General features: G+C 40.4%; 1 protein-coding gene across 1 annotated transcript in view; it reads right to left on the bottom strand.

Annotated features, from left to right (window-relative positions):
* Positions 1 to 7017: 7017 nt before the first annotated feature.
* Positions 7018 to 23762, bottom strand: part of LOC126248117 (katanin p60 ATPase-containing subunit A-like 1) — a 112339-nt gene continuing 95594 nt past the window's right edge. The window contains exons 11-12 of the mRNA XM_049948796.1: positions 22670 to 22796; positions 7018 to 7465 (exon numbers count right to left, since the gene is read on the bottom strand). Coding sequence (XP_049804753.1) covers positions 7267 to 7465; positions 22670 to 22796 — 326 coding nt within the window. The 3' untranslated portion in view covers positions 7018 to 7266. The remainder of the gene's footprint in view (positions 7466 to 22669; positions 22797 to 23762) is intronic.

The following is a 23762-nucleotide window of genomic DNA, read 5'->3' as shown; positions in this document are numbered from 1 at the left end:
GTATGTACTTCATTAACAAATTTTCCAAAGACCTATATATATATATATATATATATATATATATATATATATATATATATATATATATATATATATATATATATAATTGTGGTTCTGAGTGGATCATTGCATTCTTTTCCACAAAAAGGAAACTGGTTTGCATGATAACACAGGTTTGGCAATGCCGTCAATTTTCTACTTACTGCAGGGAGTGAACTAGTCCAGCACATGTTGGTGGTGGGACTATGTTTTGTTGTTTTACAAAGTTGGCCTCAACCTCTTTGTGTTGTCTTTTGTCACAGGTTATGTTCTAATTGTACTATATTTTGTAGCTGTAATTTAATACACTGAGTACCTCTGAGAATGAGAGGACAGAAGAGAAAAAAGGAAATGAACCATTAACCAAGAACTCTACAGAAGGAATGTAATTAAAGAAACCATACGTGTTTGGGAATCAGCATGTCAACTAGGCAGGAAAAATGATACCAACTAAAACACCACACTCAGATGATTGCAGGTAAATATTTTAGTTTCATTCCGAAATAGTTTACTTATTCAAATTACTAAATCAGGCTACCCACTGTAATACTTGGAAGTGTCACAATGCTTCAATAAAATACAAGTCTAATCTAATTTACATGAACTTACTCACGTTCACAAATTAATCTAACCTAAACTAATTTTCACAAACATAACCTAACTTCCACTTCCTTTCACAAAATTTAACCTATGTAACTTACTTTTAGTTATGACTAATTTTTGTTGTTTTTTTTTTTTGGTTCAGCTCCAAAAATAATTATTTGGGTATTATGAGTAACAATGACACTCGATAACCATTCAAATTATCATAAAAATGACAACAATTAAAAGTCAAGAATGATGAGGTGTTTCCAAAAGCCGTATAGTTGTAGGAAGGTGCTCTACTTGCAACAACTAGTTTCACGACAGTGTAGAAGCATCTTCAGGTTTATCTATCAAAACACAAATCAGTTGGTGAAATTTTTTAAACAGTAGAAACAGAACAGTAGTGTTGAAATTCAACAAGAAACAGTGACAAGTACTCACAATGGCTATATTTTCATAATGTACATGGACAATTACAGAGTCCCAGCTTTCGGGAAGTTATTCGCGTTAAAAGTCAAACCACATTGGTGGATTTCATAAAAAAATTGAGTACACCCATGTTTGACATTTAACGTGGATAACTTCCCAAAAGATGGGACTCTGTAATCATCCATCTACATTATGGGAATATAACCACTGTGAGTACTCATCATTGTTCCTTGTTGAATGTCAACACTATGGTTCTATATTCCTACAATTTGAAAATGTTCACACAGTGATTTGCATTTTTGACACATGAAGTTGTAGATGCATCTATACTGATGTGAAACCAGGCATTGTGAATAAAGCACCTGCATACATCTCATCATAATTGACTTTGTAATTGTTGTAATTTTTATGATAATCTGAATAGTTATTGACTGTTGAATGTTGTTATTGTTACAATGTCTCTGAGCTGTGGTTGCCCTCCCCAGAAAGTTGTTTGTAACTGTTTGGACATTTACAGGTAAGAAGACATAACTGACATGTTTTTCAAACTTGATAATATGGAAACAAACACAAAACAAGACATTTATCTCGAGACTCCAACGGAAGTTTGTCCAATAGAAAGAGAAAGGCCTAGATCAGAGTTGTCTACAACAAAGCCAAACTTTCAATGTGAAGTATTGAACACAGCATAATGTTGGACATAGAAATGTCTGTAAAAAAGCATTTATGAAAATGTATGCATAAACTTCGGATCATGTTATATCATTTCACACCTCTTACAACTCTATGAAACACCTAAGGAAATGAGAGGAAAGCACACATTTGGCAATGCAGTACCTGGATCCATCTTAACTCACTTAAGAGTGCATATTGAAAGCTTTCCAATAAAAAGTGATCACTATACCAGTAAAGAAAGAAAGAATTAATGTAAAAATCATGTATGATATGTTTATGAAAAAAAGAACATGATTTTCTTGTCACAACTCTAGGACATGAGAATAGGTTTTCTTGCAATTATTTCTGGCAGTTTTTCAATGAGCATTATATCCTAGATTTTGGTCCACCTGTGAAGGATGCCTGTGTAACATGAAAGGAACTCAATTTAAAAATTAAAAGCCCAATCCTGAATGAAAATGTGAAATGAGTGGCCATTGCCAAACTTCTGGTGCATAAGTGCAGTGCCAAAACGTTTTATGCCTCCATTAAGGAAATCACTGCCAAACGTGTGAAGGATTCTATTTTGCATTCCTGTCTAGTACACCTACTACCTGAGGCAACTTACCATGAAAGTTTTCAGTGTACATAGCCTAGATTCATGATGAAGGTGTGGGAGGAAAGGTCTCAGATGTAGTATGAGATACATCGAAAATGAGACTGACAAAGATGTGAAAATGTTATATGCGTTACGGGACAAGTGTGTGGGCCAGAACAGAAACAATACTCTGGGTGGGATGATGGTGGTGCTGGGCGAGATTAAAAGATTCAATAACATTTAAGTTATTTTTCCCATCAGAAGCCACTTGTTCATGCCAAATGACATAGATTTCAGAGAAATTAGGAGGAAGCTGAAGGACAAAAATTCTATACAATGGATGATGACATTTAACTCTTTTTTTTTTTTTAAAAAAAAGGAGAAGAAGAAGAAGAAGAAGAAGGAGGAGGAGGATGTTTTTCACTGTTCAAATGAAGGTGGATTCTTTTATCAACTACAGTTCCTGGTAGCCTATATTCTACGAAAGAATTTGCCTGACCTATGATTCATATGGTAAAATTGTTCCTAGACACCTGAAAAGGATTCTCCCTATTTCAAAATACCATGAGACAACCTTTTCAGCTGAAAATCCGCATAGCGTTACATGCAACATGAATACTGGTGGCTTGATGATGGAGACTTTCTGGCTGAGAAAAGCTGTACAATCATTGGAACTCCATTTAAAAGAAGCCTATATATCTGTACTGCCTACAAATAGCAACAAAATTGATGACATCAAGAAATATTTGGCCAATATCCCTCAAGACAAGATGCAGTTTTGGAATTCAGTCACATCATGGCTAACAACTGAATCTTGAGATGTAGAGGAAGATAACCGAGTAACACAACCATGCAAAATGTCAAATATTATTCAGAAATATATAACAAATAACTTTTATTACAATAAGAGAAATTTATATGGATGATGAAGAAGAAGACGATGATAATTATGTGTTTAAAGGGACCGAACTATTGGGTCATCAATCCCTCCATTTAATTAGAGAAACAAATAAAAAGGTAAAAGGTAAAAAGTGGGTAATTGGCTGCTCCAACTATATAAGCAAGTCAAAGAATATGAAAAAGAATGTGACACTAGTTGTAACATGACACATAAAAGAAAATTGAGAGAACCCAGGCACCACCCAACACAAGAGGGCCTAAATGCACAACAAGGTGAGGGGGAAGGAAAGTAACCTGCGGTCACATGGGACATACCTCTTGCATGGGGAGGCTCTCCCCCTCCACAAACACCCCTAACACTGAAAGTGAAGTAGTATTATACTTGTAGTTTAGTGTAAAACCCGCTCTGCCTCAGAAAATACACTTTGGTAGTAATTGTCTCATCATCCACAAACATCTGAGGTAGTGAGGTAGGCAAGATAGCATGCCACAGATCAGCTAGCATGGCGCATTCATCAAGAACATGTGCTATCGACAGTAGACTACTGCAGCTGCATTGAGGAAGATACTCCTGATGCAGTAGGAACTCATGGGGGAGTCTCTTGTGGCCAATGTGTAGGTGGCACAACACAATGGCATTTTTCTGAGAGGCCTGGAAAGATGTGTGCCACACCCCAGCGAACCCTTTAATCCCTCTCAACTTAATTTAGATTGTAGTAGCTCGCCATTCCAATTCCCAGAGCCTTAAAATATTGGATTGAAGTTGTAATCATAAGTTGGTGCCTGGTATTCTGATGTCAAGTTGATCTCCTGAAGCTGGATCATTGGCTAGATGGTTGGCAAGTTCATTTCCTGGAATACCGATGTGGCTCGGAGTCCAGATGAAGGTCACCAACTTTCCAGAGCTATAGAGGTCAACCAGTAGATCCTGGATAGTGGCAACCAGAAGATTTTTGGGATAGCAGAGGGATATGCTTTTTAAGCAACTTATGGAATCGCTACAGATCAGAAAGTTCTTTGTGGCCAAGGATTTGACTTACCGCAAAGCCTAAGACGTGGAAGCAAACTCTGCAGCAAACTCTCAGCATAAGTAAAAAGCATAACCAACCCTGTTGTTGACTTTGATCCATCCATGTAGATGCATACCAAATTTGAATAATCGTGGAGGACTGAATGAAACACGTGCCGGAGAAGGGTAGGATCAGCATCATCCTCGGGGCCACAAAAGAAGTTAATCCATATCACAGGACAGGGCTCAGATCACAAAGGGTGTTGAGAGGGAGCTCTAGAAATGCAGACTAAAGGAGGCTGTTGGAGGTCCTTCAATAGTGTATCAAGTTGGACACCAGCTGGTCTACTCAGTTTGGGTGATGCACAGTCTCAACTGTTGGTTGGAGAACAGAGTTGAGTGACATGGGTGAGTATGCATCTGGCTTGTAACTGCATAATTTGCCAGAAGCTGCTGTCACCTAAACCGCAGTGGTGGGCCACTGACTTTCACTAGGAGGCTGTCAACAGGGCTCATACAGAAGGCCCCTGCTGCCAACTGCACGCCAGTGTAGTGAAGAGCACCCACAAAGCTCAGTACGGATGGTGCTGCTGACCTATAGGCAACACATCCATATTCCAGAGCCGGATAACATCAGCACTTTGTAAAACCTCAGAAGGACAATGTAATCTGTGCCCCAGGGGTAGTAATAAGAAAACTGAGAGCATTCAGCTTCTTCAAGCAAGTTGCCTTAGGCCAGTGTACATGTGGCAGCCAAGTTAGCTTGTCACCAAATAAAATACCTAAGAATTGAAGACTGTTGGTGACTTCAAGTGCATGATCACCAAGATAAATTTCTGAGTGTGGGTGCAGTCTGAAGTCAGGAAAAATGCACAACACATGATTTTGCAGGAGAAAATTAATAGCCATGATTCAAGGCCCAGTCATGGACTCTCCAGACAGCCCCCTGAAGTTGGCCCTCAGCAGTACACAGTGATGCAGAGGCATAATCAGGCAAAGTTCATCTGCATACAGTGACAGAGAGATTGTGGGACCCACTGCATTTAAGATACCATTGATGGTGATAGCGAACAGCGTTATGCCTGGAACCGATCCCTAAGGCACTCCAGTTTCATGCTCATATTGGTTGCTGAGAGTCGAACCTATCTGGAACTGAAAAAGTCAGAGAGAGAGAGAGAGAGAGAGAGAGAGAGAGAGAGAGAGAGGAAATTCTGGATGAAAATGGGTAAACTGACCAGAAACTCCACTCATGCAGTGTAGATTGGATGTGATGTCACCAGGTGGTATCATATGTCTTCTGCAGGTCTGTCCAACACCAAGAAAGCCATCCAGTTTCCCCTTACGTCATACATGAGTTTTACATGAATATAATAAGCAAGTATACCTACATCAAAAAACAGAAACACATGTCAAGAAATCAACTGCACTAAATTGTTTTTCTTTTTCTTTTCTTTTCTTTTTTTTTCTTCCCCCCCCCCCCCCCTCCTCTCCTCTCTTGTGTAAAAGTAGGAAACTTGGACATGTTGCCTTTCAGCACTAAGCAGTTCAAATGTGTCTTCTGGGACTAATAATCAGTATAAAAAAATGAATAACAGCTGATATCAAATGTCTTTTTAAAAATTCTTTAGGAATTTAACATATCACATGGAAAATTAAGGTGGGAAAATTGTTACAAAGAGAGAGAAAGGCTGACCAAATAGTACCTACCTTCAGCAGGTGCCAATATTAACACAAACTAGATTATAGGCTTATGTGAGGAAAGAGCAATTATTGAGGAAATGTGGAGTGATGGTCTGTTGTCGGGACACTCAGGCCCTCAGCTAAAAGGAACCTACCTGGTGTGTTGGTGTCGAAACGTCCTTCTTGTAACAGCTGGATGCCTCTCAAAATAGGAGCTGAGTGACCTTCCCCTCCCTTCTAAATTTCCCCAATTGAACTTTCCTTCCTCCCTGAAGAAAGGGCATACAGTTCTTTAAGGTACTTTGAGTATTTATAATAATAATAATAATAATAATAATAATAATAATATTCAGCCAAGTCACAGATAGCAATGCATGCTACTTATGAACCACAAAGAACACAAGTTCAGTGTTTTTAAATCAGTGTTCTGCGAATAGACAACAGCATTTTTGCTAACAGAAATATGATTTCATGAAGTACATGAAAATTTAAATACAGAAAAATAAGAAATCTGTTTTCTGTAATAATCAACCAATATTTCTGTTTACAACAGGACAATCCTTCTACACAATTAGATGAGTATAGACCTTTCAACATTATACAGGTTTTCAAATATATAAAAGAATTGTCAAAATTAATGATTCACAATGTAAATACACTGATAAGATGAAATAAAAATATGTTTGAAAGGTAAGCAGTATTCCAGAGACTAATTGTGTTACTATAATTAATGACAAAAAAAGAAACTTTTCTGCGTATATAGGGAACTTGGCAACCTTCATCACATCGGCTATGTTGTATTACTATGATATCGATTTCTGTACATGGTACACAAAAGTAAATACTCCAATACAAAAAAATGCTCTTCCTATCACAAGTTATGAAAGTTTAATTGATAATTTATTCTAGTATCAAATGTGTTAAATTAACAAATAGCTGTTCCCTCATCTTTTGGGCATGCATCCAGGACAAAATTATTTCTTCTGATATTTCAGATGATAACTGGACTGCCACTTCAAAGTGAGTTGGAGACTCAATTACAATCAGTTGATGCAAATATGCATGCCCGAAAGCTGATGGAGAATTCTATCTACTGGGAAAACTTCAAGAAACAAACAGTTGATTAATCATAAAATAAATTTATTTCAAATTTTGCAGCTGACAAATTTAACATTTACTTAAACATTATTGTATGTGTTGGAACAGATACATCCTTAAGTTGTTTTATTAATGTGCTTACATCTAACTTTTAATGCAGAACGCCTCTCAGATATTGACAATTGGCACTCAAACCCACTGACAGAATAGTTATGTTACAGAAGATGTACATCAGCAATTATTCTGTAGCCAAACAAGGTTACATGTGTTTCCATCATGTGGAACCAAACTCATCCATCCATTTCTCAAACTTCTTAATATCTTCTTTGGAGACACTTTTATGGCATCTCGCTAATGCTTCCTGGAAATCTTGCATTGTTACAGGGAGGTCTAGTTCTTCTTTAGGCAATTGCTTAATTTGGTCTGGCCGTAATCCTGCAATTTTGCGTCTCATGGACATCATTGACGCATCACTGTAACAAGAGAGAACATTTGGTACAGAAACAATTCAGCCCATAAATAAGCCCCTATTCAGTTATTGAGCTGAAAATTTCATGGACATCCACTTAGTGAAATGAATTCTTTTGTCTTAAGCAGTGCATGTATTAGGGTGAAATGTGTGAAGAATATTTTTCTATATGGTTGGCAAAATATAAATTATATACCCAATGAAAAGAATACAGCTTTTAAATTTTTATTTGCTAATGACTGTGACAGTGGTTTAAGGGTGCTAAATGGTATAGTTTTATCAGGACACTTGCAGGATATGAACTAAATGCTTATTCAGAAGCCTTTCCTCTTACGCAATCTTCTTGGGACACATACTAGACAGTTTAAAGACTGTCTAGCAATGAAAGTAGAGACAGTGGTTGCATAACAACATATTTAAATGGCTAATAGTCACACATTGGAACATGTGTATTCGCATGTAAATTCATCCCTTTTCCTCGTGCTTAAATAAAACTACAAAATGGTCACGAAATAAAAAAGTAAATTAGCTGAAGAAAGTTTTAAAGATATTCCCTGGTACAAGTGGCTGACTGAAACACTAATAAAAAAACACAGAAACAGTCAGCAACTGTGGGAACAAGTAAATGTTGGGTAACAGTATATGCACATACAATCACCACATATGTATAAATGTATAGCTACATTGTGCTGGTTGAAACAATGTGCTATGACTGCAATTCTCAAGTTTGATTGGGGTGAGAGTTCTGTCAGGTAGAGTGGGTGAGGGGAGAAAGGAAGCAGACAGCAGAAGGCAGGGTTGTGAAAGAGTGGCTGATGGCTGGGAACGAGGCAGTATGTGCATGGGATAGTTTGTACAGTTAATGGTGGATGATGATGGCTAGAGTGGTTTGGGTGCACGATTGCTAGGTCTTTAATGCCCGGACGAAAATAATAAGATCAGTGGCAGCAAAATACATCAAACAAGATCAAAAACAGCAATTGAAATTGAAAGTGACAAAACGGCGGCAAATCATATGTGCACCCACACTGAAGTATGAAAAGAAGCTCTCATATCAACATTAAAACAGGAGGAAATGGTAGGAGTTAAAACAACATAGCAGCTGGCCGTGGCTGGCTGATTGCAGGAAGAAGAAAAGATAAGCCAGCCACACCGCAACACACAAAAATCTCAAGCCTAAAAGCTGAGGCCAGAGTCCAGACACATCACAAAACCTTAAAACTCTGACGACACTCACCTCGTCATCAGCTAAAATAGAGGTTAGATCCCCACCGAGATTCAGTTCCGCCCTCTCATCATGATAGAGAATCCACTCAGATAAAATATGGTGTACAGTGATTTGCACACCACAGGCATCACAAACTGGGGGGTGGGCTCTTGCTGTTGTAAGAAGCCATGTTTAAGACGACAGTGCCCAATTCAGAGGCATTTAAGGATCACTTCAGCCTGCTCGAGTCACTGGTAGGAGGAACACCATGGCCGGATGCTCGACTTCACCGACCACAGCTTATTGTTCATTCTTCCTTCCAAAATTTAATACCCACATGCCCTGCTGCCCAGAAAAATGACTCCTGCTTCCCCCACCACTGAAGGAAATACAGTTGGTCATATATCAGCAACAATTTCTCAGATGGATAAAATTTCTGCAATGATTTAGTGCATTAAGGGAATGAGAGCAGACGAGAAACCTTGTGTCCTGAACACATCACATCTGCTATAGCGATTTCAGTATCACATGCAAGTCTGCTGAAAAAATGCTATAGGTGTGAGGAAGGTGAATCCTGATGTCACAGTTTAGGAACACTATGGAGCAACCAAGGGAGTCATGTTGTTTGGAAACTCTAAAAACAGAGATTGAAATGTAAGACCTAGGGTTCAATCTTTCTTACAATTCGTCAAGTCTGGGCCTCTGGAGGAGCCAAGATGGAAATCTGCTCCATCCCCAATGTAAAACATTAAAACCAACCACAAATCTCTATAAAGCAATCCTTCATGTGAACAGGGTCTCATCACCTGTTGCCAATTAGGAAAAAGTCTTTCCACTGGAGGTCGAGCAATGGCAGACATGTATGGCATGGACACCATTTTATCCACCTGGCACACCATGAGCACCCGTCGCCAGATGTTAAGCGGTGGTTCAGCAGCATCAGCATAGAGGCTCGGGATGGGGCTTATTCAGAACACCACCAGCCGAATCCTTTCATGGTGCACCATGTCCAACACCTTTCAACAAGAAGGTCTTGCGGACCACTACACTGTGCACCGAAAATCAAGCTGAGATCACATGAAGGTTCAGTAAAACTGGAGCAGACAAGTCCTGTCTGCCCCCCATGAATTGTGGCTAAGACATTTTAAAATACTCAGCACTTTGAGGGACTGTCTTTTCAGGCCTTTAAGGTGTGGCTAACATGTAAGCTTCGAGTCAAATATGAGGCCCAGAAACCTCACTGTGTCTTTAAAATTAAGAACAGTTTCCCTCATCCTCAACTCAGGAAAGATTAAAACAGAATGGAAACGGTTAAAGAGAATGCACACAGATTTTTTATTTGAAAACTTAAAACCCCACTCCTCCATCCATTCATCCAATCAACAAAGAGTTAGTTGGAAATGACAGATTTTCATTGCAAGGCTTGGAGAGGAACAAAAGACAGAAATCACCCACAAACAAGGAACACTGGACAGGACATTTAACTGACACAATACTATTAATAGCTATGGCGAAGACAGTCACATTTAAAACACAGCTTTGAGGGACATCATTCTCCTGCTCAAAGTAAGCAGAGAGGACATGATAGACTTGGTATTAAAAATAGTGCAGCAAGAGCAAGGGTCAAATAAAAATGGGAAGGCATTCACAAAAACACCATTTGTGGAGCTGTCCAAAGATACGATGCCTCCAAGTAATATCATATGCCTTCTAAATTTCAAAAAATATAGTCAGAAGGTGATGCCGGTGCAGGAAAGTGTGTAGTGTAGACACCTCCCAGAAGGACAGGTTATCATAGGTGGAGCAGTCTCTCCTGAACCCACACTGAAAGCGACTAAGGAGCTGCCTGGATTCTAAGATTCAGATAAGGCGGTGGTTGACCATCCACTCCAAGGTTTTTCCCATGCAGCTAGTGAGGGCAACACTATAATAACTACTCAGGCATGTGCTGTCCTTCCTGGGTCTTAAAAGAGGAATTAAAATTGCCTCTCTCCACGAGTCAGGAAGGTAACCTGATGCTCAAATGACATTAAAAAGGAAAAGGAGAATTTCTTTGCTTCACCCTGTGAGGTGCTGTAGCATACTATAATGGACTGTATCATGATCAGCAGATGTATCATGAGCCACAGACAACACAGACTCCAGCTCCCACATGGACCAGGAACAGTTGTACTCTTCATCAGTCGTGGACTAGAAGTCCCAACTGCCCCTCTCAGCAATCACTCTGTGGCCTGTGGCACTGGAAAGTTGGATCATGACTGGCAGTGGCAATAACAGTGCCAAAATAGGCGGCCACAGTCTGGAAAATGTCTTACAGGCTGGTTTGGAGAGTGCCATTCCCAAGTATGGCAGCCATTGGGCACTTCACTGACCTCTCATAAATCCTCCTGATTGTCTGCCATACAACGGTACTCTTTGTGGAATGGTTATTGGTGTTCAGGAACCATTGTCATGATATCTTCTTGCTCTCTCAAGTAATCCAGTGGCATTCAGCCCTTGCCACCCGAAAGGCAGTGAGGTTCTATGCAGTTGGCGGCACTTGAACCTAAGCAGAACAGCAGCCTAGCTGGGTGTGATGGCAGAGAGGCAGTACTTGCTCCACCAAGGGACAGGTGCCCTTTTCAGTCAATGCTTCAGCAGTGTGGTCAGTCACTTCATTAATAGGTGTCCACCCATTCCTGGACACTGTTCAGAGTTCAAACTCTGCAAGCCTGCTGTAAAGTTCTATTATCCTCTACTGAGTGCCCATTGCAGTTGTTTTCTGTTGGACACCAATCTGCTTGGTGGATCCAGATCAGAAAGTGATCACTGACCTGCAAGTCTTCGACCATTTCCCATTGAATATCGTGGGCAAGGGCCAGAAAGCAAAGAGAGGTACTGAGAGTACAACACTGTTGCAGTGCAGAAGCATGCACTCAGCCCCATATTTATCAAATCTGTACACAACAACTAGAGGAGCATTTCAATTGAAATACCACTGGGGAAGATACACTGAAGCACCAAAAAACTGGTATAGTCATACATATTGAATTACAGATACATGTAAACAGGCAGAATATGGCGCTGCAGTCAGCAACACCTACATAAGACAACAGGTGTCTGGCGCAGTTGTTACAGTTACTGCTGCTACAATGGCAGGGTTTCAAGATTTAAGTGAGTTTGAATGTGGTGTTATAGTCAGGGCATGAGTGAAGGGTCACAGTATCTCTGAGGTAGTGATGAAGAGGGGATTTTCCCATATGAAAATTTCACGCATCTACCACGAATATCAGAAATCTAGTAAAACATCAAATCTCTGACATCACTGTGGCTAGAAAAAGATCCTGCACGAATGTGACCAATGATGACAGAAGAGAATCATTCAAGGTGACAGAAGTGCAACCCTTCCATAAATTGCTGCTGATTTCAATGCTGGGCCATCATCAAGTGTCAACGTGGGAACCATTCAACAAAACATCATCAATATGGGATTTCGGAGGTGAAGGCCCACTCGTGTACCCTTGATGACTGCATGACACAAAGCTTTATACCTCGCTTGGGCCCAACAACACCAACATTGGAAAGCTGATTATTGGAAACATGTTGCCTGGTTGACCGAGTCAATTGCATCAAGCAGAAGATGGAGACAACCGCATGAATCCTTGGACCCTGCATGTCAGAATGGGACTGTTCATACTGGTGGAGGCTCTGTAATTGTGTGGGGCGTATGCAGCTGGAGTGATATGGGACCCCTGTATGTCTAGATACGACTCTGACAGGTGACATGTATGTAAGCATCCTGTCTCATCACCTGCATCCATTCATGTCCATTGCGTATTCTGACGGACTTGGGCAATTCAAGCAGGACAATGCGATAACTCACATGTCCAAAATCGCTACAGAGTGGCTCCGGGAACACTCTTCTGAGTTTAAACACTTCCGATGGCCTTCAAGCTCCCCAGACATGAACATTACTGAACATATCTGGGATGCTTTGGAACGTGCTCTTCAGAAGAGATCTCCACTCCCTCGTAGTCTCATGGATTCATGGACAGCCCTGCAGGATTCATGGTGTCAATTCCCTCCAGCACTACTTAAAACATTAGTCGAGTCCATGCCACATTGTGTTGTGGCACTTCTGTGTACTCATGGGGGCCCTACACAATATTAGGATGGTGTACCAGTTTCTTTGGCTCTTCAGTGTAGTTGCAGAAACCCAAAGCACATTCTGTCACTGTGCACAGGCTGGTAGCTGCATTTACAGCTGCAGGTAGGTGTGTCTTGATGAACCTTCATAATCTGAGTGCCAACACTGATCATCTGGACAGCCTGCTTCAATGTCAAGGCAAAAGACTTCACAAAACTTGGTGGCTGATTGACCCAAAGTTCCTCCTTTGCGCCAGAGTATGAGACACAAGTGAATCTTCTTTCCTTCGGCGAAGACAGGATAGTCCCCACCCCAAACCGGATGGGCCTGGGAGCAATTAACATACATGGGTGGGGCAGTGCACTGAAAACCCGATTCATGAGCCGAGGTACCATATCTTCCACTTGTAGCTTGACTGGAACACCCTGCAGTGGTGTGTCCAGAGCACTGACACTTGAAGCAGTGCATTGGATTGGGACATAAGATCTAACTCTGAGGCAAAAAAGTCTGCTGCAATATACCCTGGCAACCTGAACGTAGAATAAATGACATTGATTCTGAAGATCACCATCAACCCTTTTCATAACATTTTGGACTTCAATCACCCGTGCACTTTCCTGTTACTGTTGCAGTTCTTTTGTATCCATATCCATAATGTCCCAGCATGTTACAACTCCTTTACCACTAATTAAACCAGTGTGCACTTCACAACTGATGGGATATTCACCAAGTAGCTTGGCATTCAACAGCTTGTTTACATGGAGAGCCTTGGGGTTGGGTTGGGTTGTTTGGGGGAAGAGACCAAACTGTGAGGTCATCGGTCTCATTGGATTAGGGAAGGACAGGAAAGGAAGTCGGCTGTGACCTTTCAAAGGAACCATCCCGGCATTTGCCTGGAGTGATTTGGGGAAATCACAGAAAGCCTAAATCAGGATGGCCGGACGCGGGATTGAACAGTCATCCTCCCGAATGCGAGTCCATGGGGAGCCTTCATAGTCTCAACAGGGAGTATCATTGCACAGCCCCTCAAAAGATTTGAGTTGCCCTGCAACTCCCTCCAGAGCTTTATGGATACAGAAGGGCAACAATTTTTCAAAAGAACCATGCTCATGTTTCATCACAACAAGATGTGGTCCATTACTGTTAATCCTTTCCCTGAAATTAAGAGATGACACAGCTGGACTAGCCACATGAGGCCTCTTAGGAGTTTGCATGTTAATACTGTTCAAAGGACCATCTGAACTGCTGAGGCAGAAATGTTAGGCTTCATGGAGTTTCCATGAGCAGCTGGGGAAAGAAGTCCCACTTGCCCGGGTAAGCCACATACAACTGATGTGCAGCATGTTCCCCAGAGGTCGCCTACTAGTGACTGTTCCTCCCAACAATCATGCATTTCTTCAGCATGCAGCACACCTTGAGAGCGAGGGTTTTATTTTTATTTTTTTTTAATAGATGTTTTTACCATCCTCACGATCCGGGTGGTTAAGCCAAGATCCCCGGTCCATGTGACACACAACGTTCCACTGCCACCCTGCACAGTTGTCGCTGAAGCATGCCTAGAGATTATGGTGACAGAGGACTGGCAGCGCTTACCATTTCCTTGCTCAGGAACCCTACGGCTGTCACGCCCCTACCCAGCAAACGAATGCTGGGCACCTGAGGGCATGGTGATAATGATGCCATGAATGTGGAAGATTGGATTTGGGTGACAGAACAGAGCAAGGTGAGACTGGAGGACAGAGGGTGTGAGTGGAGGGCATGACTGCAGGGATGAAGGGAGTATCAATAATCCCCCCTTCCCCCTCCAGGACATACTACTCCAGCCTCATCACAGGCTTATCCTATATTTTGGATGCAGGGCCACCTGTGAATGCAGTCATGTCATAACAGCTCTGCTGCAATTTCTGCACAGTATGTTAAGAGCGCAATCACCAAACAAATGTTCACCCAAATCAATGGCAACAGCCAAACCGTGGCCAAGAATAGAGTTGACTATTGACTACCATTGGTGAAACATACTAATGAAGATAATATGCTCAGTTCCAGTAACTGCTTCACAACCTGTGGCCCGTTTCCCAACACCAGTTTCTCTGAACTATGCAGATGGGAACTGTTCTTTAAAGACACCCTTCATCCCCAGAATCCTCCTTGCATCAATCTTCACTAGCCCCCTGCCCAACCTCCCCTCATTTTGCACTGACACACTTCCTCAGACTCCCCAGTCTCTATTATGTACCTCCTCACAATCCACTCGCCCATGTCACCACCACCACCACCACCACCACCACCACCACCACCACGTGCTGCACAAACTTTGTAATACTGCTGCCCGTCACATTCTATACCGTGTACCTGTTGCTTCTCCCTCCTGCATTCCTATCCCATGCACCTGCTCTGCCTCCTTCACAGCCATCAGACACACTTCCTCAACCCCCTTGTCTGCCCCTGTCCACTCCATTCAACAATACCCCTCACCCCTAATGAACTTCCAGCATGCTGGAATAATTTTAGATCAGCATCTTCTGTTAATCAGTACAACAAAAAACGAGTCAAAGTTGCTAATTTCATTTTTTTATTCACCCGATGACTAGTTTTGGGCTGAGACCCATTTTCAAATCATTCAAACAGATAGTCAAAATGGTATTTCTGAAAATGCAAAAACCATGTCAAAAATGTATAATACTATTAAGTGCAAACGGACAGTCACAGTGCATACAGATAACCTGTATGCACTGTGACTGTGTATGTTTGCACTTCATAATACATATACATTTTTTATATGGTTTTCGCATTTTCAGAAATACCAGATTATCTGTATGAACTGTGATTGTACATTTGCACTTCATAATATGTGTACATTTTTTACATGATTTTTGCATTTTCAGAAATACCATTTTGACTTTCTGTTACAATGATTTGAAAATGGGTCCCAGCCCAAAACTAGACACTGAGCGAATAAAAAAATGTGAAATTTGCAACTTTGCCTGGTTTTTTGTTGTACGCCTTACCCCTTTCAAACTGTAGCACTGCAGTCCCAGCACAGTTTAGTGTGTGTGTGTGTGTGTGTGTGTGTGTGTGTGTGTGTGTGTGTGTGTGTGTGTGTGAGGGGCTGTTGCCATTGATTTGGGTGAACATTTGTTTGGTGATTGCGCTCTTAACATACTGTGCAGAAATTGCAGCAGAGCTGTTATGACATGACTCCCTGTGAGGGGAGTGCGCGCGCTCTCTCTCTCTCTCTCTCTCTCTCTCTCTTTCTCCTTTGTAAAAGAAGTATGTGTCTGAAAGTTGTCTGTCTGTTTGTTTGTGAGCTGTCAATGACTGAGCACCCCTATTATTTGCTGAGTTGTTATTTTTATTTCTAAACTAATTTATATTGAAAGAGAAATGGATATACAGTCCAAATTGTAAAAATGTTTCAGATAATCATGGATGGCTTGATTACTGATTAAAGTATGAAACAGCAAGTCAAATACATTAAATTAACCTACCCAACAATTTGAACAGGAGTCCTGACAACACACAAAATCTTAATATATTTACTACGCTTTTCTTATGATTACTTAAAACACTGGACACACTTTTAAAAAAAAATTATTACCCTCTTGTCAGAATACAAAATGCAACAAGGAAGATGTGGCACACTGACACTGGTACACCACAATCACCACATACCACTGGTCAAGCCTGATGAGGTGCCTGTGTGTCAGAGGACAGTGCTTGTTCTCAGTAGTGTTAAAGCCACTTCCATTTATGTGATGAATGGCATTTGCCATGGAAACTATAGACTTCACCAGCCTAAATTTGTTATTTTGTACCTTCCTCCTGGGTAAAATATTCCGGAGGTAAAATAGTCCCCCATTCGGATCTCCGGGCGGGGACTACTCAAGAGGATGTCGTTATCAGGAGAAAGAAAACTGGCGTTCTACGGATCGGAGCGTGGAATGTCAGGTCCCTTAATCGGGCAGGTAGGTTAAAAAATTTGAAAAGGGAAATGGATAGGTTAAAGTTAGATATAGTGGGAATTAGTGAAGTTCGGTGGCAGGAGGAACAAGACTTCTGGTCAGGTGAATACAGGGTTATAAACACAAAGTCAAATAGGGGTAATGCAGGAGTAGGTTTAATAATGAATAGGAAAATAGGAACGCGGGTAAGCTACTACAAACAGTTTAGTGAACGCATTATTGTGGCCAAGATAGATACGAAGCCCACACGTACTACAGTAGTACAAGTTTATATGCCAACTAGCTCTGCAGATGACGAAGAAATTGAAGAAATGTATGATGAAATAAAAGAAATTATTCAGATAGTGAAGGGAGACGAAAATTTAATAGTCATGGGTGACTGGAATTCGAGTGTAGGAAAAGGGAGAGAAGGAACGTAGTAGGTGAATATGGATTGGGGCTAAGAAATGAAAGAGGAAGCCGCCTGGTAGAATTTTGCACAGAGCACAACTTAATCATAGCTAACACTTGGTTTAAGAATCATGATAGAAGGTTGTATACATGGAAGAACCCTGCAGATACTAAAGATTATATAATGGTAAGACAGAGATTTAGGAACCAGGTTTTAAATTGTAAGACATTTCCAGGGGCAGATGCGGACTCTGACCACAATCTATTGGTTATGACCTGTAGATTAAAACTGAAGAAACTGCAAAAAGGTGGGAATTTAAGGAGATGGGACCTGGATAAACTGAAAGAACCAGAGGTTGTACAGAGTTTCAGGGAGAGCATAAGGGAACAATTGACAGGAATGGGGGAAAGAAATACAGTAGAAGAAGAATGGGTAGCTTTGAGGGATGAAGTAGTGAAGGCAGCAGAGGATCAAGTAGGTAAAAAGACGAGGGCTAGTAGAAATCCTTGGGTAACAGAAAAAATATTGAATTTAACTGATGAAAGGAGAAAATATAAAAATGCAGTAAATGAAGCAGGCAAAAAGGAATACAAACGTCTCAAAAATGAGATCGACAGGAAGTGCAAAATGGCTAAGCAGGCATGGCTAGAGGACAAATGTAAGGATGTAGAGGCTTATCTCACTAGGGGTAAGATAGATACTGCCTACAGGAAAATTAAAGAGACCTTTGGAGATAAGAGAACCACTTGTATGAACATCAAGAGCTCAGATGGAAACCCAGTTCTAAGCAAAGAAGGGAAAGCAGAAAGGTGGAAGGAGTATATAGAGGGTCTATACAAGGGCAATGTACTTGAGGACAATATTATGGAAATGGAAGAGGATTTAAATGAAGATGAAATGGGAGATACGATGCTGCGTGAAGAGTTTGACAGAGCACTGAAAGACCTGAGTCGAAACAAGGCCCCCGGAGTAGACAACATTCCATTGGAACTACTGACGGCCTTGGGAGAGCCAGTCCTGACAAAACTCTACCATCTGGTGAGCAAGATGTATGAAACAGGCGAAATACCCTCAGACTTCAAGAAGAATATAATAATTCCAATCCCAAAGAAAGCAGGTGTTGACAGATGTGAGAATTACCGAACAATCAGTTTAATAAGCCACAGCTGCAAAATACTAACACGAATTCTTTACAGACGAATGGAAAAACTAGTAGAAGCCGACCTCGGGGAAGATCAATTTGGATTCCGTAGAAATACTGGAACACGTGAGGCAATACTGACCTTACGACTTATCTTAGAAGAAAGATTAAGGAAAGGCAAACCTACGTTTCTAGCATTTGTAGACTTAGAGAAAGCTTTTGACAATGTTGACTGGAATACTCTCTTTCAAATTCTAAAGGTGGCAGGGGTAAAATACAGGGAGCGAAAGGCTATTTACAATTTGTACAGAAACCAGATGGCAGTTATAAGATTCGAGGGACATGAAAGGGAAGCAGTGGTTGGGAAGGGAGTAAGACAGGGTTGTAGCCTCTCCCCGATGTTATTCAATCTGTATATTGAGCAAGCAGTAAAGGAAACAAAAGAAAAATTCGGAGTAGGTATTAAAATCCATGGAGAAGAAATAAAAACTTTGAGGTTCGCCGATGACATTGTAATTCTGTCAGAGACAGCAAAGGACTTGGAAGAGCAGGTGAACGGAATCGATGGTGTCTTGAAGGGAGGATATAAGATGAACATCAACAGAAGCAAAACGAGGATAATGGAATGTAGTCGAATTAAGTCGGGTGATGTTGAGGGTATTAGATTAGGAAATGAGACACTTAAAGTAGTAAAGGAGTTTTGCTATTTGGGGAGCAAAATAACTGATGATGGTCGAAGTAGAGAGGATATAAAGTGTAGACTGGCAATGGCAAGGAAAGCGTTTCTGAAGAAGAGAAATTTGTTAACATAGAGTATAGATTTAAGTGTCAGGAAGTTTTTTCTGAAAGTATTTGTATGGAGTGTAGCCATGTATGGAAGTGAAACATGGACGATAAATAGTTTGGACAAGAAGAGAATAGAAGCTTTCGAAATGTGGTGCTACAGAAGAATGCTGAAGATTAATTGGGTAGATCACATAACTAATGAGGAGGTACTGAATAGGATTGGGGAGAAGAGGAGTTTGTGGCACAACTTGACCAGAAGAAGGGATCGGTTGGTAGGACATGTTCTGAGGCATCAAGGGATCACCAGTTTAGTATTGGAGGGCAGCGTGGAGGGTAAAAATCGTAGGGGGAGACCAAGAGATGCATACACTAAGCAGATTCAGAAGGATGTAGGTTGCAGTAGGTACTGGAAGATGAAGAAGCTTGCACAGGATAGAGTAGCATGGAGAGCTGCATCAAACCAGTCTCAGGACTGAAGACCACAACAACAACAACCTTCAGCAACATATTCTCTGACTGACACACAACTCTCCATCTCAACCACAAGGCAATAGCACTCGAGGGTACAGAACAGGACAGTATTACTTTCCTTGCAAGCATTCCTTGCTGCTGTGTCAGCTTGCTCACTTGCTGAGACATCTGCAGCGGACGTAGAGAGAAAGTTATTCTGTTGATTGCACCTCATTCACACCAGACAGTAAATTTTTCTGGAACTCTAATCCCAAAGGCACTGCCAGAGGAAACTACTCAGCAGTATGTCACTGCTTTGCCCATCAATGTAAATATCTATGAATTTTGGATCTCCTCTAAGATCTTACAAAGGCATTGTACACCAGATATTATTTTTTTTGAACAAAATTTGTTGCACCATGTTAAATTTAAATGTAACCTTGGCCTCATTACTAGCCAGAGGGGATACTACTTCCAACCTGTGCAAAAACATTCACATGCATTAAACTGAGCTCTGAAACCAGCTTCTTTGCTCTAATTCTAAATGGTCTTGTTGCTCTTCTTTGGTATACATAAATTTGTTCTGAAGATGGTATGACAAGAGGTCTTTAAATAGGATGGTTATGGCACAGTCCAGCCTTGATAGAACAAGAAGGATCTGCATACCACCCAGCATCTGCCACTCAGGCACTTTTAAAATGTTTAGAGCCTTTAGACCATCTCCACGTAATGGTATATACCTTTTCAATGTCAAAAAATATTTCCATCAAGTTCTGTCTACACAAAAACGCCTCTTTTACTGCTGCCTCAAGAAGTATTAGAGTGTAAAGTTATACCTACGAAAACCACACTGAAAGTGACTGAGGAGTTTACTGGATCCTAGAACCCATAACAAGTGGCTGTTGATCATTCGTTCCAATGTGTTTCCTTTGCAGTTAGTAAGGGCAAGACTGTAATAACTACTTGGGCATATGCGATCCTTCCTGGGTTTCAGGACATGAATCATGATTGCTTCCCTCCAAGAATCAGTGTAGAACTGGGGAAGTAGTTATCCAACTTTGTTTTCAAATACTGCAATATGTCACTGAGCACTATGTTGGGTCCTGGTTTTATATTGCGAGCCACAAATACCGTATGCTCTAACTCCTCCATCCAAAAAGGGTGGTTACATTCTTCAGGGTTACTGGAGCCGAAGTTTAACCATATCCTCTCAGCTAATTTCATCTGTATTGAAATGTGAGATCCTGATTGGCATTAGACATAATTTGTTTGAAGTATTTTGACATTGTGTGGGAATAGCTACTGCTGTTGTGTTTAGAATTTTTTTCTCTTCCACCTACAGAAATCTATCATGAAAGCTTCAAAGAAGCATATTGTGAATTTGTTCTTTCAAAAGCAACAGCATTTCAATGAGTTGATCATATCAACATCAAAACAGGATCATCAGAGTACCCTGCCCACCAGAGAATGGGTTATCATGATTATTGCGGCTAGCAACAATGGGAGTCCCTTATACAACTGCACTGGAAGTAAGAGCAGAGCCTTAGTGCATTGCTTAGACAAGTGGATGGAGCAGCAAACAGTATTGACAAGGATCAGGACTACAGTATTGAGCATTACCAAATAAAGATAACATTTTTACAGGTTATTGCCAAAGATGAATTTGGTCCTGTTTTGAGGGATTAAGAATGGCCCAAGTTGAACACTGTTGTACATCGGGCAACAAGGAGTTAGAGAAACGTCTTCAGACAGTTATAAGGTCTATCATGGGTTTCATTCCTTTTGATGCCGTATATACGAAATTCTGATTTACACCTTACAACACCTTCCTGGGAATTTATTTGCAATCCCAAATTTTCCTGTCTTTCCATTACATACCTTTTATGAAAATATTAATGAACACAATGTATTGTGCGTAATGTTGGTTTGCTTGCAGAGTAATGTAAAAAATTGGAAATAAATACATTTTCATCCAGGCACTCTACCCATGATCCTCAGATTACTATTGTGTATTCTTCTCTACTAACCACTCATGCCTCAGTCATTTTTCATTTCTCGCCAAGCCCTGCATATACTATAAATTTTGCCGAAACCTGTGGAGACGAGTAAGCTCGGTCCCCTAACACGTATTTTCATATTGGTATTTCCCCAGACAGACTTAAATACGCTGTTGTCTAGCCACTTCACAAAGATGAAACAATTGTCAATAATTACAGCCTCTTCTCATTATTGCCAGCACTTTTTCAAAAATTTGAGAAAATCATTTAAAGAGAATTTTGGAAATCCACAAAAAGCATTCTCTGTAGCAAAAGTGATGGATTTAAAAAATGACTAAACTGACCAAGCTATATTTATCTTGAAAATTGTAAGTACCATCAATAAATCAGAATCTATTAACCACTGGGAATATTTTGTGACTTAACTGAGTCTTTTGTGAACAATGATATTCTCAGGCAAGAGCTAAAATGAAATAGACTCATCGTTTTCACTTATCTGTGTACCAGTAAACTCTTTCAGCACATGGTAAGAAACCTATGAAATCCAGCTCTTCCTTCATCGTACAATCTTTGGTATCTCAAAGGCAATCACTCCCTTCTCCCATCCTGAAACTTTTGAGCTGTTCCACATGCTACAGTCTGTAAAATACAGGCACTACACTATACCACTTCCTTAAATGCAATGAAATTTAGCCTATACTCCCTAGCAGCAGTTACCCCTGCCACACTCCTCCCTCCCCTTCCCCAGCCATAGATTCTATGCCATACACACAGGCAACAGATGCTATCATTAGCCTAGATACGCAAAGTGAGCAGTTTTTATGTAATGATTTCATTATCTAACAAACTTATCAATAATGAATTTAAATTGGAAAAGTTTTTTGAAAGAACCAAATTTTTATATGCTGTTGAAGGACCTCCTGTCTGAAAGATTTCTCCACAGTACACTGTCATATCTTCAGTCCTGACTGTCAACTGGAGAAACCAAATGATTATTTAGTTATCCAGTATAATATGTCTGCTCATCCTTACTATGCACACGATTTTCTACAGTAAGCTATGAAAAAAATACAGAAATCAAGTACAGCACAACATATACTTACACAAGTTAAGGACAAAAGAAGCACTTAACCTTCAGTAACACTTACCGGCAAACATTTGTGATATCTGCTCCACAATAGCCATCAAGCTGATCAGCAATCTCCTTGAGATTCACATCAGGGTCAAGTTTCACTTCTCGCAAATTGATCCTCAATAATGCCTCACGACCTTCAACTGGAAGAACAGAACCATTTCAGACCATTATGTTTATATTCAGCAACCAAATGAAATTGCAAAATATAACAATGGAATGCCACCCCCCCTCCCCCCAAAAAAAGGGGGGGGGCATGTGTGCAAGCACACTGTCAACTGAATAATTACTTTATCGAATAGGAGGAGAAGTCAAGCACTTTAATCTGCAGCGAATAGTGGAAGCAATTTTTACTCCTGGTGATATATTGATTAATTCAACTGATGTTAAGTTTTTTTTAGGTTTCTAATGATTAACTTCACAAGGAAATAAATTTATTGTGAATATGTTAACATTTCCAGTTGCTTAAGAAGGATATTGCCCATTTCTGTGCAACAGGTACCTTGCATCTAGGTGTAAAACTGTCCCATAATTATTAAATATATCGAAGTACATGTAATAACTTTCTGATAGCTCACGAAAATCAGCACTCAATATATAGAGCAATATTTGCTGAACTTCAATGTAAAGGATTTTTATATGCAGTTTCCAGTTTAAGTTATTACTATGTACACCATGAAATTTTCAAACTATTGCTTTACTCTCATGTTGTTTCATCATAACAAATGTTACATTCTTCTATGACAAGCCTCAAATATCCCTCACACTCACAACCTTTTGACAGCAGAAAACTGGACTCAAACTGGTGGCAGGAGTGGTTCTAGTGAAATACTCTTCCACTGTCCAGGCTATGTCTCTTGGAATGATCTGGGGACTTTCGCTCTTCACTGTTGTAGAAAGGAAATATCTCCTATGGCTTTTTATTATCTATTATCTTCATGGACCCTACAGCATTTTCAATATAATCACAGGGTTATTCATGAACTCAGTGATTCCTGTCACATTCCAACTTTGTTACTCAAAATGTTATAAGATTCTCTGCAGTAATTTCTTACTTTAAATTCTGCAGAACCACATGCCCAATGATGATAGTATAGATACAGTCTTTG

Source organism: Schistocerca nitens, chromosome 3, assembly GCF_023898315.1.
Source record: "Schistocerca nitens isolate TAMUIC-IGC-003100 chromosome 3, iqSchNite1.1, whole genome shotgun sequence".
Lineage (NCBI taxonomy): Eukaryota > Metazoa > Arthropoda > Insecta > Orthoptera > Acrididae > Schistocerca > Schistocerca nitens.
The sequence above is the reverse complement of the archived record's forward strand: the minus strand, read 5'-3'. Positions and strand labels throughout refer to the sequence as shown.